This window comes from Atractosteus spatula, chromosome 21, assembly GCF_055471065.1.
Source record: "Atractosteus spatula isolate fAtrSpa1 chromosome 21, fAtrSpa1.hap1, whole genome shotgun sequence".
In the NCBI taxonomy this organism is placed as follows: Eukaryota; Metazoa; Chordata; class Actinopteri; order Semionotiformes; family Lepisosteidae; genus Atractosteus; species Atractosteus spatula.
In genome coordinates, this window is record NC_142726.1 from 798,517 (window position 1) to 816,650 (window position 18,134).

At 35.3% G+C, this 18,134-nt stretch overlaps 1 protein-coding gene across 1 annotated transcript in view; it reads right to left on the reverse strand.

Annotated features, from left to right (window-relative positions):
• Positions 1-18,134, reverse strand: part of wwox (WW domain containing oxidoreductase) — a 381,937-nt gene that overhangs the window by 363,383 nt on the left and 420 nt on the right. Inside the window, exons 2-4 of the mRNA XM_088938904.1 lie at positions 17,266-17,330; positions 15,167-15,224; positions 14,031-14,209 (exon numbers count right to left, since the gene is read on the reverse strand). Coding sequence (XP_088795030.1) covers positions 14,031-14,209; positions 15,167-15,224; positions 17,266-17,330 — 302 coding nt within the window. The remainder of the gene's footprint in view (positions 1-14,030; positions 14,210-15,166; positions 15,225-17,265; positions 17,331-18,134) is intronic.

The following is an 18,134-nucleotide window of genomic DNA, read 5'->3' on the forward strand; positions in this document are numbered from 1 at the left end:
ATGCTAGTCGAGCTGCCAGGTAGACAGTTGGAAGAATCCCTCCTATAGTTTGGTATTGAATATGCTTCATTTAGGATGTTGATAAAACAAGTCCAATGGTCTTATTTCATTGATCAGGCAAAAATAACAATGGGCTCATGAACACAAGATTTTTTCTGTTTCAGAAAGAATATCTTGAGCAGACGTTTGTTTTATTGGCTCTCCCTCTCCCTCTCTCCCTCGGCCTAGCATCTTCTCACTTTTAAGGTACAACATCACAAGTTGGTGATTGGTTAGGATGCTATCAAGTATAGTTTTGGGACCCACCCTGCAGATCCCCCATTGATGCTTTTGGGTGATAAACAGTGACCTTGGACACGTGGTTTTGGGACAAAAACAGACTACAGACTTGATGCAGTCCATCTGTGCTATATATCATTAAACATTTCAGCTCTGATACAGCTTTATAATGGCTTTTATCAGAGGTGAATGTTAGTACATTTCAGTGTCCTTACAGAGAAGTACAAAACTACTTGGTCAAGTCAACACAAAGATTATTACAAATTTTTAATAACATCTAATTGTAGTTGAAATAATATGCCTTAACACTACATCACTAATCAATTTAAATTACTTAATTAACTCCTAGTGTGGCTATTTACAGGATATAGAGACTGCTATACTATATATAGCCACAGGTTGGCTGTAACTACATCTTGAGCTGGCCTGCGTCTCCTGGTCAATACCACTCCTCTTTTTATCGGACACGGCAAAGTATAACAGATAAAGACTATCAATTCCAAATAGCTCCCTGTAACACAGAAGACAAAATGGCTACTGTCAGTATTTAAGTATTTTTGTTCACCATACCACAACACAAAATGTACTTCCAGTTGATTTTGTGATCAACTTTGCTTCCAGACCCCATGACCACAAGGAAAATAGACATTAGCTGATGACGAGGGCTGAGACATCTACAGTATTATGTGTTAACGACACTCATCCACTGGCACCCTATTACCTAAATCCATTACAAATGAGAGTTCAAACAGTTCAGACACTGGGACCCTTACTGTAAAAGAAAACAACGGAAAAGAAACAGCGCAACATGTAAACATGTTGGTAAAAAAAAACCCAGAAAAAATTGCTTCCCTAGATCAGGACTTTACACTGAAATATGAAGCAATAATTGATACAACACAAAGGTGTGTAAAAATACAACAGCACAGGTCAGGCCGCTCCCATTAGCTATAATGCAGTTGTCATCCATGACAGTTCTGGTTATGACAGAATTCTAACTCCCCTTATAACTCCCATGATTATGCGGGCCTCCTCGAACCTCACATTTTAGAAAACCAAGGGGTGCTTGTTGCCAGAACTAGCTTACCAGCAGCAAAAAAAATCCACTTTCTTTTCTTGAACCCCACTAATGAAAATCTTCATTGTTCTAAATGACAGCAGCCCTAATAATTATTCTTTGGATGAAGTGTCAAAATACATAAAAAAACAAAACACATGCATGAAACAGAAAGAACATGTTGATCTGACCCAATGTGCTCTACCAAAGCTGAACTTTTGCTTTCAGAATTTAGTGACATCTTCAGCCACTGAAGATTCCATAAGGGAAAGGTACCAACTTACTGTTTCTCTCACTTTGTTAAAAATAATATAAAAAGCATGCATTTCATGTGCTACATCACCTCCCCGGCTAATACAGCCAAAAAAAGATGGGAGCTATCATATCTCTATTGAATACAGAAAAACCAAACTCCCTTTACACTTTAACTGTTGCCTCTTCAGCATAATGGACGTGCAGTTTCAATTCAAGTGGATAGTTTAAAATGGAAGAATCTGAACATAGCTTTTGCCAGCTTTTAAAAGGATATACACCCTGTCAATATAAAACAATTCCACGTGAGCTTCTGCAATGCATTGCCATCATTTCAGTATTGTGAATACAGTCATGATCCAATAACATAATAACGTGTCTAATTAACCAATACAAACTAAGTCAGCGCCATCCATCACCAGAATGCCACCTACTGGAGTTCTAGTAAGGGTCGAGGCACAATGGCAGATACTTAAAAATAAAACTCTAGATCCAAAAATAAAAATATCAGACGAATTCACTTAATGATGCCACTCACTGGAGTTCAAAGATTATCTAAATTTGACCTATTTTTAAATTAGATCTGATTTTTCTAAAACTATCATTTTACCATAATCATTTTACCTTCAATTACACAGTGCTGCTGTGAACATGTAATCAAGGAAAAATTAAGCAACTACCTATTTTTAAGCAACAACAGCATTTGAGCTATGTATTGTTTCATTAACATAATAAGGCACTGACATTAATTTTCAAGTAACATGATTACATGTTCTAACACAGGCCACTCACTGATCCTTCACCTCTGCAGCTTGTTACGGAGACGCCGCACAAATTAATTTCTTTTAAGGTGAACAACAGGACAAGGTTGTTTTTACGAGTTCTAGCTGCGGAACATTAAAGAAGGTCAGCACTGGGTCACTCTCCCCTTATGGGTAGAAACAGGGCCAAAGGCGATTAACCACTACCATCCTGAATACAGCATGCTGCATTCAGTGCTGTCTGTATCACAAAATAAATTAGCTGCCCACAGCACCAGAAATTTTCAGCATGTACAAACATATTTTTTTCCTTTTAATTGCTAGTTCTCCTTACACTGTAACACATATCCAACTGTTACGGCATCTGTTTTTCATGATGACATGTAAATGATTTACAAGATTCTAAAACTGCAGTGTATACCATGAACAGAAAAAGAATGCGAAATGTGACAAGATTTCTCTGCAGAAGTTCGCATCGCCTTTATTGATAAATGTAAAAAATATAGGTAAAACCCTAATTATTCTCATCGTTAAGTATTGTTGTTCATGTTGTGTAGCATCAAGCTAGTCTAGCAACAGAGAGCAATTATAAAAGCAGATGACAGCCCAGCAATTACATGCAAGATTTAAAACAAAACAACTTTTAATAAGTTGAGCAAACACAATACATAAAACACATGTATGTATTCTGAAGTTCATATTCAGAATATCTACATTACTATCTGTATAATATTAATATTATCCTTTGTATCAATAAGGCCTACATTTTAAAAAATCACTTAGGTTTAAGACCAAATTAATAAAATATTTTAAATTCACACATTTCAGCTTGATTAACCTTGCTCTTACGAAATTTTAAATCTATGCATTGATTATTTAACATTTGGAATATTTCTTATAGCATGTTTGTCCTTTCTAAAAACATACAACAAATTTTATTAAAAAGCTGTTCTCAATAAAGTAAATCCAAGGCCGCATGCAAGTAAAAAAAAAATACACGATCAAGTCAATTTGTTACTTTCCACAGAAATCCCGAGTGTTTAAAAAAGGAGTTAAAGTTCACTTGATCTGTTACACCGCAGTGTTACAAGACAAGCCCCTGAGAACAGCACAGGCATGCCGATATTGACACATAGAGAAAATGGAACTGGGAACTGGCTGCAGGTAACATAGAGGGCAGACTAAGTACCAGCTGCAAATTGTAAGTTCAAAATCTTTGGGCCAACAAGACACTTATTCACTTATTACTGTAGTTGTGACTTATTTTTTATAAAAATACATTAATCTAAAATGATGAAGTGTTAATGTTTTGTTGATCTTGGAAACTGCATAGTATCAGTTCTAAAATGCCTGACATCTGTTTTTATTCCTGTCCGAGTTCCATCTTTGTTGTTCCTTTTCATTGCTATTTGCTTTGTGCGTCTCTTTACATGTAGAAGTAGGAAAGGCACACTATTGAGAGCTGTATTTTTCAACCACTTTTAGCAAAAAAAGACAGCTCTCTTCATTTTCAGTCTACCCAAAGCATAAGAAGGTACTGTACATGTACTTCATAATCTTCTATCCTATTTTAGTACCTCTTTTTTATCATTATCTACTGTAATCATAATCTTTGTCATTGTCAATTATGTAAACATATTTGACATACTGTATGAGTGTGTGATCATGAGAATTTCCATCAAAAAAAGATATGCAAGTACTTTTATTGAAAGATATTCTTAATAGAGAAAATGTACCCATTGTGTGAGATTTAATTACAATCATTATCTGTGGATAAGTAAACTGCTATTTTTTCATTTATATGATAAATTAAATTATTTGATATCTTACTGAAAAAGTCTTTAAAAGGTTAAGTATCTACAGTACATCTAAGTATTACACCAAGAATCACTAATATACACAAAGATGAGACATTTGAAGAACAATATTTACTTTTCATATTTGCATTAAGTTTTAAGTAGACATTTTTCTCAAGTGAAATAAAATACGCTGTTTGATTTAAAACAGATTTAAAAATATTTTTAAACTGAGAGGTAAATGTTCATATTTAGAACCTTAAGTAAATATAAACCTGTACTTCCTGTACGAGGTTGAATTTAACAGAAATTATATTTTTCTGTTTCAATAACATTTACTTTATTTTTCTTTTATCATTTACAACAACAAAAACGATTTTCAATATCTCATTCTCTTTAGATGAAAAGGTCTTAAAGCAACAATTTATTTATTTTGATTAACCAGAAGCTTTTCTCATATTCCCAAGAGCCATTTCCATGTCTGACCTCTCCAAACTGAGAAGTGTACACCACTATACACCCAAGATCTGGGCAGCAAAATCAGAAATCCTTAGGCAAACAAATGTCCTACTGAGATATGAAAAGACCCCAATGTACCAAGAAAGTGCTTGCAGCACCTTGCTCCTGCAACACCACATCATCTGTCCATGTAGTTTTTTACCGATATAAATATTTATTAGAGTGCCACAGCATGCTGGAGTATGTCGAGAAGCCCAGCAATGTTCCACCAACAATGATGTCAATAACTGGAAAACTAAATTTCACCAACATTAAAACAGCGGTATTCTAATATCTAATACATGTGTTCAGAAAGACCTGGTTCAAACCTAATTTGAAATGTAGTTTATTTTGATACTAATATATAGCGGCTCTGAAAAGCACATCACAGCAGACACTACAACAACTGCAAATTATCATCAGGGACCAAAGATCTGTTGATTATCCTACCACCTTAATAGCAGCAATGTAAGGCATGCAAAATAGGACAGAGAACACAAATATCTGTAAGAATCACAGTGCCAGATTTTGTTATATTCTTCAAAAACAACAATGTACAGCTTTTAAAATGAGTTGTAATAATGCCTGAACATCAATGGCATAAAACAGATACTCTGTTACAAAGAGTGAGAGAAACGAGGTGTGCTGCAAGCTGCTGCTGGTTTCAAAACACTGTGAAAAAGCAAAACAATCCTTTGCAGACCTGAGTAACAGTGCACGTAGGAGGACATTTCAGCTATCAAATGCAGAAAATAAGCTGCAAATCAGACCCAGCTATGTCTTCACACTAAAGGTTTAGCAACTGCTTTGGTTTCCCTGAATGGTTTTGGATTTTGTTTCAGGCCACATCCTGGGCCCTGCCTTGCTGTGCGTAAAAATGACTGTCTTGTTGTTCTTGGAAGCCAGCAACCAAGAAGGCGCCAAGCAAAATGAAAGAAGCTGACTGACGTACAGCCTCTGCTTTTACATTGACCAAACATTAATATGTTAACCACTTTCACATGAGTTGAGATGTTTTTTATTTTTCTTTTTTGAAGGGCACAGAGAGTGACAGAGAGTAATGTTTCTGATGACAAATACAAGATATTACAGAACAACACAAACAAAGCCTGTCCTTTGAAGTGCACACAACTTGCTTTGTTGCCGAGTCACAGGAGACAGTTTTTGCTGCACATAACTTTCAAAGAAACAGAATGCAAAAAAAGTATGCCTTGGGAAAACATTGAATCTTTAAGACAGACATAAATTATCTGGATTTAAGCTCTGTATTCTTTACCCTGCAATCAAATGCAATACTGCATTATTCCAGATAATTATGCTAGTACACATTATACATAATTAATATTGAATCCACTGAAATAAAATCCTTTGTGAATAAGGGAAAATACTTCAAAAGCTGTAATCTGTTCCTTGGGAAATATACTGTCAGTTCTCTCTGCTAGTGTACTACTAGATATTAGAATTTGTAAACATATAACAGCAATTAAATGTTTAGATATGTTACTTGTCATTGTAGATCAGAAGCATTATTTGATCATTTCTAAGGAAAAATAGATTAAAAAGTGTACATATTATATGATGTTCACAATCAGTTCCTAATGTTTCTTATGTGTTTCATTACATTGCACTGCAGAACAGATATATACAGCTATCACTTAAAATTTTGCTTTTATAAAACAGAGGCCTAGTTATCATGATGAAAAGAAGGCTGTATTCAGGAATGATTTGTTCCCTACTCCAAACTTTGCTAAAGTAACAGACTGTTTTTTCCCATTTGCTTTGAGAAAAATTCCACTTATGATTAGGAAAATAAATTTTAGGAAGTTTCCACTAGGTGTATGCTATAGACTACCCATACACATTTTAAATATCTAAAGTCCAAAACACAGGTTCACTATCTTAAAAGAGTAGACTATGAAGGAACTAGGAAGAGTTCGCAATCAACAAACTGTCAATAGAAAGAAATAGAAGTCAATAGAAAATGGGCAGTTATGCTAAAAAAAATAATGTTAAATGGTTTTAGGAAGCTATGCATTAAAAGAAAATCAAACAGGATCTTTACATACCTAGCAAATACTGTGGACTATAAGTAAATACTTACACGTACAACACACCAGCAAGACTTCATTCAAAATATTGTTTAATGAAGGTTGTGAGAGTGCTGGACGTGGCTGTATTTCTGGGGGAAGGTCTATTTAACACTCTATACTATTACAGAATACATGATGTTCTGGTTTGAATGTTGAATTGTGTTGTTGCATTGTCTCACCAGACAGTAATACAAAATTTGAAAATAAAAAATGTTTGTGCTCAATTTCTGATTTACCTCATCACAAAAAGGATACTTATAACCTTACAGACAGTTTGAAGAAAAGCAATAAGAATGATCTGATCTCAGAAGATTGTCATATTCAGAACAGTGAAAGGGGCCAATTTGTTTAAAATGGAATAAAGGAGTGTGTGAGAAGATTCCGTCCACACATATAAAACCCTAAGGCGGGTGTAATAGGGTCTGTAGCAAAACAAGGATGCAGGATTACAAATTGAAACTAAAAGGGAAATAATTTAGGACTTTTTAGGAAAAACATTTGGGAAAAGAGGAGACTTCTTTAAGCATAAATTTGTGGATATCTGGGACAGACTTACCAGTGCATTTTGTTGAGGCCAAAACTCTGTATACTTTGAAGAAATGACTGGATGTTCTTTTAGATTAGATTCTAAATTACCAATGAGCATGTACATTTGCAACATTTCTTATATTCAGATACAGCACTGCACTTCTCCACATGTAAACTGCACTAATACTTTCTCATTTTCAGGTGTGCACAACCACAAAGCTGCATTTTACTATTTCTTTGTGAAGTTCAATGTCAAATGCATTGCTCCTTGGTCTTCTGCTGTTGCTTGCTGACATACAGTAGCTACCCAAACTCTAATCTTACTGTAAAGCATTCACACTGTACACATGCAAAAATTAAACAGTAAGGAAGCTGATTTCAGTATGGGACTATGCCTTGCAAGTACTCAAAGACATTGCATTTATTATTTTAGGATGGTTTAATCACAGCAATGCAGGCAGCATAAAGCCTAATGCAAATTAAGCATTACCATGATTTCTTTCTATACATGCTTATTTTCACAGGACACATTTTTGATTGAGATGATTTGTCATTATAGCAGTGAATGCAGGACTCTTAAAAATCAAACTTACTTTTTTCCTAGACTCAGGATCATGTCAGATATATACCATAATAACAGCAAGTCCATTACTTGTGTACAGTTAAAAGAAATTCAAATTACTGCACAGTGCATACTTCAAAAATTCTGTCCATTACCTCTTTTAATTAATTAATTAAAATGTATGAACTGGGTTAGAGTATAAAACAGACTTACAATTAAAATATAGTAAACATTTTTGTGTTACTGGTATATTTTTCTTACACTTATTTCTCATGCCTCAGTAGTACCACATCCTGCATTAATACAAAGGTTTACTATATGATGCAAATGAGATCATTAACAGCAGTACTGGCCAACTTATTAACTTAGATATTGTTACTGCTCCCCTACAACTAAGCATTTAAAGAAAATTTTAAAAAATAACCCATTTTATTTCTGGTTTATAAAAATAAATCATTTTACATACAGTAGGTGGTATGATTGCAGCACTTAGTGCATTGGAAGAGGTCTCATCTACAGTAGTTAATTAAAAAAGTGACTGAGATTGCTCTCCAAACCACTTTACATAGTGATGTCTGTTCCATATGCAGAGAGCAGGTTTGTGGGTACAGATAAAACAAACCATAGCAATAACTCTAAACTGAAAGTGAAATACAATTTTAGTGAAAAACATGTGACCCATTAAGATATGGACTCGTTTGTTTTAAGGAATTTTCCCAATTCTTTTCACATGTGACTGTGCATCAGGGGTACTGCTAATTAAGCTACAAAGCTTTCCCCTCCATCTGCATTATGGAACCAGCTTTAACAAGCTAGAACTATATACTATATTATTATAGAGACTTAATTCCAGTGAACAGCAATCAGTTCAGCCCCCAAAAAAGCATGGCATCATGGAAAAACTGGTTTCATTTCAGAAGTGTATATTTCATACGATTCCAAAGAGATGCTTAACTCCGTACCCACAAGGAGCTCTAATTTGACCCATTAATAACTAAGACGTTCCATTTGTATTGGGAAGGTGTTGTCATCCAAAAGTAAAATGTATCGTTTGTAATTATCAGCTTCCAGTGCGACCTGTTCCACATGAGAGGACCCGCTTGTTTCTATTAGAGCATCTCTTCCCGCTATGCTCCTTCCAAGCAGGGCTGCAGTGCCCTTACGGTCTCTATCTTTGACCCTCTGCGACCAATTCTAACTCCCACCACAATTTTTCATCTTGCCCTTTGATAGCTGGTCACCATGTCCCTGCTATCACTTACCTTTCCCAGCATAGGGGAAAGCTATTTTTATCACTGTCATCAAAAACCCTGTACTTTCTTTCATACCTCTGTAATTCCAAAGATTATAAACTGGAAAGATCTATAAAGTACTTGACTTCACATAATAACATTGTAATTGTTTGGCAAATCCCTCAACATGAATTATTTTTATGTATTTAGCTTTATGCGTGTGAGTGAGAAAACAAGCGAGAGTGTGAGTATGTGATTGTATATATACTGCATTATGTATTTGTGTGTATGCATGCATTGTTTTTTTTCCCACACTCGCCACTGCGGTTATATTAAAACAGTAATCATTATTGAACCTCTGGGCCCAGATGTAATTTCTTGCATGTTACAATAGGTTTGGCATGCATTGTGAATTTCATCCAAGGTTGATAAAGTTCAATAATTTGACTAACCAACCATGTGTGGTACTCATTACAGATCCGATAAATAGATTCATCAAAAAGGACATGAAAAGCACATTATAAAAATCTGATTCCATTTCCTGACCTGCTCTGTTACAATTACCACATGCATGGACAGCCCTTTGGTAAAACGTGCTCCAGTGGAAGAGAAACATGAAAGCAAGCAACACTTAAACCGTTTTCCATGGGCCTGCTAGGGCTGAGCATAATTTTATTTAAAAAATTCCTTATTATATGCATAATGACCCTCCCTACCAGTTATGCTAGTTCAATGCATCAGTGCACATGGATTTAAACAATCAGCAATCCTTATTCATAAACAGCACAGCAGTCACTGCCAGGGGTTGAAATGCCTTTAATGGCATACTCACATTTTTCCTGAAGATGATGGAATATAATAACTTCCTACAAAAGTCCAGTTTTGGGTGTTAGGCAGGGATAAGAGAATAATTTATGTTTTTTTTCTGAACAAGTTTAGGGTACAATCCCACAGAGAACCAAGAAGTCACTGAAAAAATAGCCTAGGAAATATTGTAGTAATTGCTCACAAATAAATCAAACCATTACACAGCCTGATGTGAATTGTGAACCAGTAGAAAATACATACATTTCAGTCTTTAATCCTTGTAAATTCATTTTTAGGCAAGCCAAGTACCTTGTTTCTTATTCCTATATTGAGTCTCCACTAAATACAAAAACAATATTGAATTCAGATCATGTAGTGTCGATGTGGAATGTTTCCAGGTTTCAGAAGCACAGGGCAATGTGGGTGTAGTTTCCAGTAAAACTCTAATTAATGACTGAATGAATCAGGGCTAGCACTTACATACCAACAACAAAATTTCAATTGTATATAACTGTATGCAATTGTTCAATTGTAACACTATTCATTCCTGCTAAATTTGATTAATCAATAGCATTTATGTTGTGCTTTTCATTGCAAAGAATTCCAGAGTGCTTTACATATAGCAGGGACCCCACATCATCCACAAGACTGAGGCGCCCACCTGAATGACATGTGGCAGCCATTATAAAGCAACAGCAGCCCCTCTACTCAGCAGATTAAGTGGAGAAGTGAGAAGTTACTTCAGCAATTCAACTAAGAGAGAAGTACAAGGAGTCTAGATGGTGTAAGACTAGAGTGGGACAAGGACACAGAGGTTAACACCCCAAAAACCCATTTAAAAAAACATCTAAAAAGCTGAGAAAAAGAAAAATTACAAAGGTTTTTAAAAACTAAAAATAAATTAAAAATGTTTGCATGTACAGCACAAAGTTCCACACGCCACCATATTTTTTATTTACCGAATAAATACATTATTTTTTAATACTATTTTTAATATTTTTTAATTTTTAATACATTTTATTTTAATACTATACCAATGAAACTACTGTAGTTTCAAAGCTAAAGGTCAGTAGCTGCACATTTCCATTGTCCCACAAAGTCATTTGCAGCATTTTTAATTCAACTAAATGGTGTGTAGATCAGCTGTACCAATCTGAATGTTTTACAAAGCGTAACCAAGAGCATGGTCCAATCAGTCTTTATTTTCAAACAACGTGTCAGTCAACAATAGCATGACACCTGCATTGGATTCCATAATCACCACATACTGCGTATAACACTGTGACCTCTACAGTGCCTTGGCCTCTCAGTGCACACAGAGACATGCCCAATACGGCGAACCCTGTATGTATCCCATGAACGATATACAGAGCCTTATGTTCACATCAAAAGTTTTTAGTTTTGCTGTTTTTGCCGACATATGACAACTTTCACCCAAAAATGTGGTTGTGCAGCCACGTTTCAATTAAAAATATTCATTTAAAAATGTGTACACAAGCTAAAATTAAACAACATGGAACATCACGAGAAGGTGAGGTGTACAAAAGCCTTAGACATTTTGCATTATTCTATTCTTTTCACTATGTTTTTTTCTTGTTTATATAAAAAACAACTTTGTGGTGTATTTTACCCAGATTTATTTTTTTAATTATTAAATGTGATTTATTAGCTTACTTCATATTAATTGCTCCTGTATAGTTTATCTTGAGTTTTTACACTAATGTTTTGAAAGCTTTTGATCAATGTAAATAAAAGAGTGGCAGATAAAAAACTTAGTTTTCTCTCCCCAGAACTGAGCTTTATTAACAACAGTTCAAGTTGTTATATGTATAAAATCCACTAGTCAAGTGAGCTTTGATTTTAATTGTTGATACTCATACAGTGCATACATTGTAATCCTGGTTTCTAAGATGTCTAAGACTCTTGCCCATTAGTGTATAGGTACTCCATATAACATACACATCATAATCGGAAAATCTAAAATTCTTTGAAAAGCATAACAATAATTGCTTCCTTGAACTCTCTATGAAGGCAGGAATCATTAGCACAGAAATGCTCTTTTCTCCGAGACAACATAAACATTGGAGTAGATTTAGAAGTGGCGCCTGCAGTGCACTAGTGACATTAGTGCTTTAAGAGCAAATAACAGAACATGCTCAGCAACAGTAAATAACTTTCTGTGAGTTCAATAGAAAGAATTCAGGAAAGCACAGGAGAACTGCTGCTAATGGGAACAGATGGGAGGCACTGGATAGGGTCAGAAGAACTGCACAATCAATGCAGGTGTATCAGACTACTATTGGAAAGCAGGTGTGTTTAAAAAAAGAAAAGAGGCAGGAAAAGGCTTTTAAGGCATCATCTATTTCAATTCCAGCAATTAAATTTTAAATAAGTGGGACTTTATATTTTTCAGACTAAGAAGGAGGCAAACAAAATTGAAGTCTACCGAAATAGTACCCTCCACCAAACACGTTAAACCTTTATTTTCTTAGATGATAAATAGAATTAAGTGCTGTTTTCAAGACCTTTTGGACTGTAGACTAATTTGCAATAAAATGTAAAAACAAATGTGAGAAGACATAGGCTTTCCTGAATTGTGTGTGGAATTCAGTGGAAAAATTAAACAATGAGTCAAAGTTAAACTTCTACACATGTTTTAGTAAAAAGGCCATTCAAAATGTCAAAGAAGAAAACGAAAGGTAGCTGTTGCTGCACATTTCATATTAAATGCCCAAAGCAAATGAAATGACTACAAGCAAGTCAAATGTAACTTCAGCTATTATTTAATGAGGAGATCTGAAGTGATCCAGCTATGGACAAATATTCCTCTTTGCACATGCATAGCTATATGACTGTTGACTGTATATAGATAAACATTTCAGTGTAGGTGCACAGAAAAAGACATGAGGACATTAATTTTGAAAGAGTTTGTCTGCCCTCTTGTGGATGCATGTGGATTAATTGATAGTGTGAGATGCACCATAGGACAACACGCAAAACGCTAGAGGGTTTTATCTTCAGTAAAGTGAGGAATACATTCTACACAAAGCTGTCATTAATGTATTTTCAATTTTACATAGTAATTTTCATTTTGATTTACAGTACAAATAATAATTTAAGCAAAATATAGTGCCAGAGCTTGTTCTTACTGTTTTTTTAAACAAGTATTGCAATAAACAATTAAACTAATATGAGAATAATAAAGTTGCATTACAAGAAGTGAAAAATATTGAATTAAAATTTTATTGTTAATAATGATACCAAATTCAATATGGCCAATGCATTTATAAGATTTGCAGATATTTCAGTGGCATTTTCAATCCAATAACGCCCCTTAGTGGATAAATTATGAAAATACAGAACTGTATTCAGCCTCTTCCCATGGGAAGTTCAGGGTTTTTGTAAAGGCTTTTAGGAAAAAACATGCATTTTTTAGCTGAAAAGAAAAAATATAACTACCATTCCATCTTGTACTATAAACGTTTTTTCTTCTTCTGTTTAATACGCTAATGAAGCGGGTGAAACCCAGGTACTGTGATGAATGAAATTGGTCCACTCTTATACGTGTAAAGTGCTTCAGGATCTTTCTGGATGAACTGCACCATATAAATGCAATTCATTATTAATCTAATGTTTTATAAATGTGATTAACTGTAAAGTTATTGTAGCGGCCTCCTCCCCCCTAACTGCCATCTAACAGGAAGACCTTGAGGCCGGCATGCCAGGCCCTGGCACAGGGAGTCTCTGGCCGCTCCGGAGGGGGCATGAGCTCAGCGGAGGCGCCACCCCCCAGAGGGGCGTTCGCTCCCTCCTCCTAAACAGTTAAGGGTTTTAAGTTGGGCTCTCTGATACCAGAGAGTCCCAGTATATTTAATAATCTCCCACTACTCTACCACGTTTTTTTAAAGCCATTCACTGAGAAATATATGCAAAAAAATGTTTTTTTTGGTGCTGGCTGTGGTTTTCGTAGGACTGAAGACATACATCTAGAAGCCACTGAAACTGTAAAAAGTATCAGATCAGTAACACAGACAGCAGTTTCTTCTTCTTGTCTTTAACAAACAGCCAGGAGCTGCAGATCCACAAGCTATTAGCAAACGATCAAGCCAGGTAGCCACATGACCGCCATCACCCATTCGTATATTCTTGAGCATGGAGGAGCACTCACCAATCCCAGCATTGGCTCCAGTAACGACAGCCACCTTCCCCGAGAGGTCGCGTCCCTGCAGGATCTCCAGAGCTGAAGTGTTGCCGTCGTATCTCTGCTTGATGCTGGGCTGCTCCTCCACATCCTCCACTGTGAAGGCCAGACGAGGGTCGAAGTAGGTGGTACGTTTGTTTATGTGGCTGTGCAGTGTGAGCAAGAGACAGGTGCATTTCAGACATTGGACTCTGCAGTACTGGGGTATTCTTCAGGTAAACCAACACTAACACTCCCACACTTCGAGCCTCTTAAAAAATGATTGGTTTCAGGTAGTTTACACTGCGATGACATTACAGAAATCCACTACTTCTTCGTCCATTAGTTTTCTTAGCAATTGTTTTTTAAGATTTAAGGAACAATGAAGCAATACTTAATACATTTTAGCTATTTAGCTTTGTATCACTGATTAGTGCCTGAAATCATACAGATGTCCCAGGTAAAAAAAAAGGTAAGGATTGTTGCAGACGCGACGCTCTATGGCAGTCATTGTAAATTTATGCATAACTTACCACATAAACACTTCCAAAACAAGGAGTACTGTGTTCATGATAAACCTTAGATTCAGATTTAAAACGAGCATTTTTGTTAATTCCCTTTTTTTGTTCATTTCCCTCATTCCCATACCACAATGGCAATAATTAATAAAGGAAACATGAATATAAGCCAAAATATAAACTAGCACAGAAAATAAGATGCTCATTAATGTTTTATGCTTAAAAAATAAAAAATAAAACTAAATCACATTTTTTCATAAAGCAAGGTTCTTCTGTGAGTAATACAATCAGTTGTGTGTTAAAGGGGTACTTATAACATCTTATAGATTTTCAGTCTTTCAACCTGATTTCGTCATCACTTCAAATTTTGCATGACATCAGATTCCTCCAGACAAAGAAATACCAGGCAGTGTTTAAAACAATACAGCTCTCCAACCTAACATCCAGGTCCTCAGACCAAATGTGTTGAACAGCCTCTTCAACTGCTATTCAAGCTTATCATTAGATACACCAGCACGAGTCAAAAGAAGGCAAAGGAAAGGTGTTGACTTTCCTTTGAAAGGTGTTGAAGGTGTAGCCCAGTGTGTTTTTATACAAAATACTCACTCAACATAGAAAACTTGACCTTTGTCATCAGTTTCTTGTTCCCATCCATACGGCAGATCTGAAAAGAGTTTAAATCAGAAATAAATTTAAACAAATATGAAAAAATAGAATAATTATAAGACAAACTTAAACCATCATTCTGATTTCATTTTTTGTGTTGTAGATGCCCTTATCGAGAGTGATTTGTAAAATATGTAATATATACACATTAAAAAATAATTCAAATACAGTAAAAAAAAGTAGTAGAAATATTCAATGAGAGCAAGAAATATGGCCTACCGAAACAAAAACTGTGGATACAGCACGTTTTAAAATGCAATGCCTATGGTGCACAGAGAAGAGTGAAAACAATATCTAACAGTGTGTTATCATCATTATTGTTAATTTGGCTGACAGTGTATTTACATTTGTAACCATGTATGCAGCTGGGCATTTTACTGAGTTAATTAGATTTAAGTGCCTTGTTCAAAGGTGCAGTACCAGTGTTCCACCTGGGATTAGAACCAGGAAAGTACTGGATATTCCAAAACAAAGCTGTCCAAAATGATTGCAGATTTTTTCTTTACTTGTGAAGATTTTATATCAATTTCCAGCTAAAAACATATAACACAAAAAACATAGCTGCCAGAAGATGACTCTCTGCCCATGCCTAATGCCCTCAATTGTAAACCCCTCAAGCACAAACCAGAGGACACACGTGTGACACAGAAGGGCCTCTCAATTGTAACTGTTCATATGTTCTTCACCTACTCCCAAGACAAATGTGACCACACGATGCACATGGATCTAACACAAATCAAGTTTTCTACAGTCTCACCAGAAATAATAACAGCGAAGAAAGTGAAGGTCATGTTGAGAAAGAGTATCACCCATTCTGTGGTATGGAATTTGGAGGTGTGACTGTTATGCATCATTCGGCCTTGGTGCCCTTCTTAGATTAGAAACATGAATGTATTCCAAATTATACAAAAATATTTTATTAAAAAATCTGGGTCCCTCTTCTAAGAAACTCATGTCTGTTCTTTGCAGCAGGATAACAACCCAAAGCATACAGCCCCTTCAAAATTACTGCCAAATGACTAAGGGAGCATAAAGTCAATGTTCTTATTGGCCATCACAGTCTCCAGACCTTAGTCCAACAGCAATATTTGTGGTAAGAACTAAAGAAAGCAGTTCACAAGTCACTTAATCTGAAGGAGATGGAAAAGTTCTGCATGAATAAATGGTCAAAAATCCCCAATAAGAAGTGCCTGTAACTATTAAAAGTCTACATGTAATGTAGTTCTCCATTATCAAAGACAAGCAAAATGCAGATTGCTAAGATGTAATGTTATATATATATGTCAAAATATTCAATTATTTTGGACAGATTTGTTTTGCACTATCAAATATTGATAATATTACAACTTGTTTTTTACTTATTTATGGGATATAAACTACAGTATAAACAGTAAATGATATATAGTCCATTAATACGTTTTTGTTTTTTGTTAAACAAAAGTTACATTTGTATCCAAGTTCAAGTTCTAAACTGAAACTTAAACTAAATTATTTCTCCCTAAGAACACCCAAGATTTAAGTGTATTGGAAATATTTGAGTGTTTTAGTCACAGTAAAATTGTTAGTCATAGTAAATTTGAATGCGTAATTAATTTGAAGCAATTTGGAATTCACAGTACTGTATGTAAGGCAACACATATTTGAAAAAACTAAAAAGGAAACAATTTTGAAATAAAATACAAAATGACAGTTTAGTGCCCAACAAGTATTAGAAAGGTTACATAATGTATGAACTGATCCTATTAATTTATGGAGTTTACAACAAAGACTCAGGAGGGCTAACAGCAGCTGAGTTCAATTAGCGTCAGCTGTCCTAAATCACAATCATTCTTGATCTCATTTCCTCAAAATAAAAAAATCTCAATACGATATGTACTGTATATGTCAGCCCCATCTCTCTTTCACATGTGCCTTTCCCTCCTCCAGCCCAGCTGCCAGGGTCCCAGCCTCCTTGTCCTGTGGCCTTACTCCTGGGGTGTTGTTATTCCCAGTGAACAATAATTTAGTCACTGGTTTTCCCAGGTCTTCCAGACACCCACCTCCAGCTACTCGTCGCCTCTTTCCAGTCTTTGGATGTTCCCACTGGGTCTTCATCTCCTCATGGCTGTGTGAGACACATGCACAGTGAGTAAAGAAATTAGTGTCATGTCAAACACAGGGGAATCAGTCTGTATTGTCAAAACATCACTTTTAATCTTCCAATCCCATCCTGGGTAAAACAACAAATGCCAGGTTGTTTAGGCAACTTTTACCATCCTTAGAAGGAAGACGTCTGTGGTTTAGTGTTTTATTTCTCACATCTCTTATTTCCTATATCCCCCATGACATGAACAGGAATATATTTGTAATTTCAGTTTTAACTAAATCCTTTTCTTTTTATGCTAGGCTGGTGGATAAAAGAAAAACTAAGCTTTTTGAAAATTAATATTTATGGATACAGTAACTCTAAACAAATATATTCATCAAACAGAGCTAAGTTCTTTATTGGTGCTTAGATTTGTATTACATATTTTGTTATACCTAAAACATAGGATTCAAGAAAAAGAACAATTCACATTGTACAACAGGCCTACATTTTTGTTTAGAATACAACTAGTTATCAAACCACTGGTTTTACATCTGGTTTAATGGGAAACAATGACTTTATTCTTCTTATGAATACAGATTAAAAAGGCTAAATAAAACTACTATCAAACTTTTCTTATTTTACGTTTAAGCAGGTGTCACCAAGTGCTGTGTGAAACAGGCTCAGAAAATACACAGGAATGTATAGTGTCCGAGTCACAGTAAAATGAAAAGTGCTGCGCTGTTTACACAAAGAAGGAATTTCAGTCTTTGTTAAAAAAACAGAAATGTGAATGAGTATAGTCGTATTGTTTTTGTGTTACTTTTTTTCCTCTTAATTTAC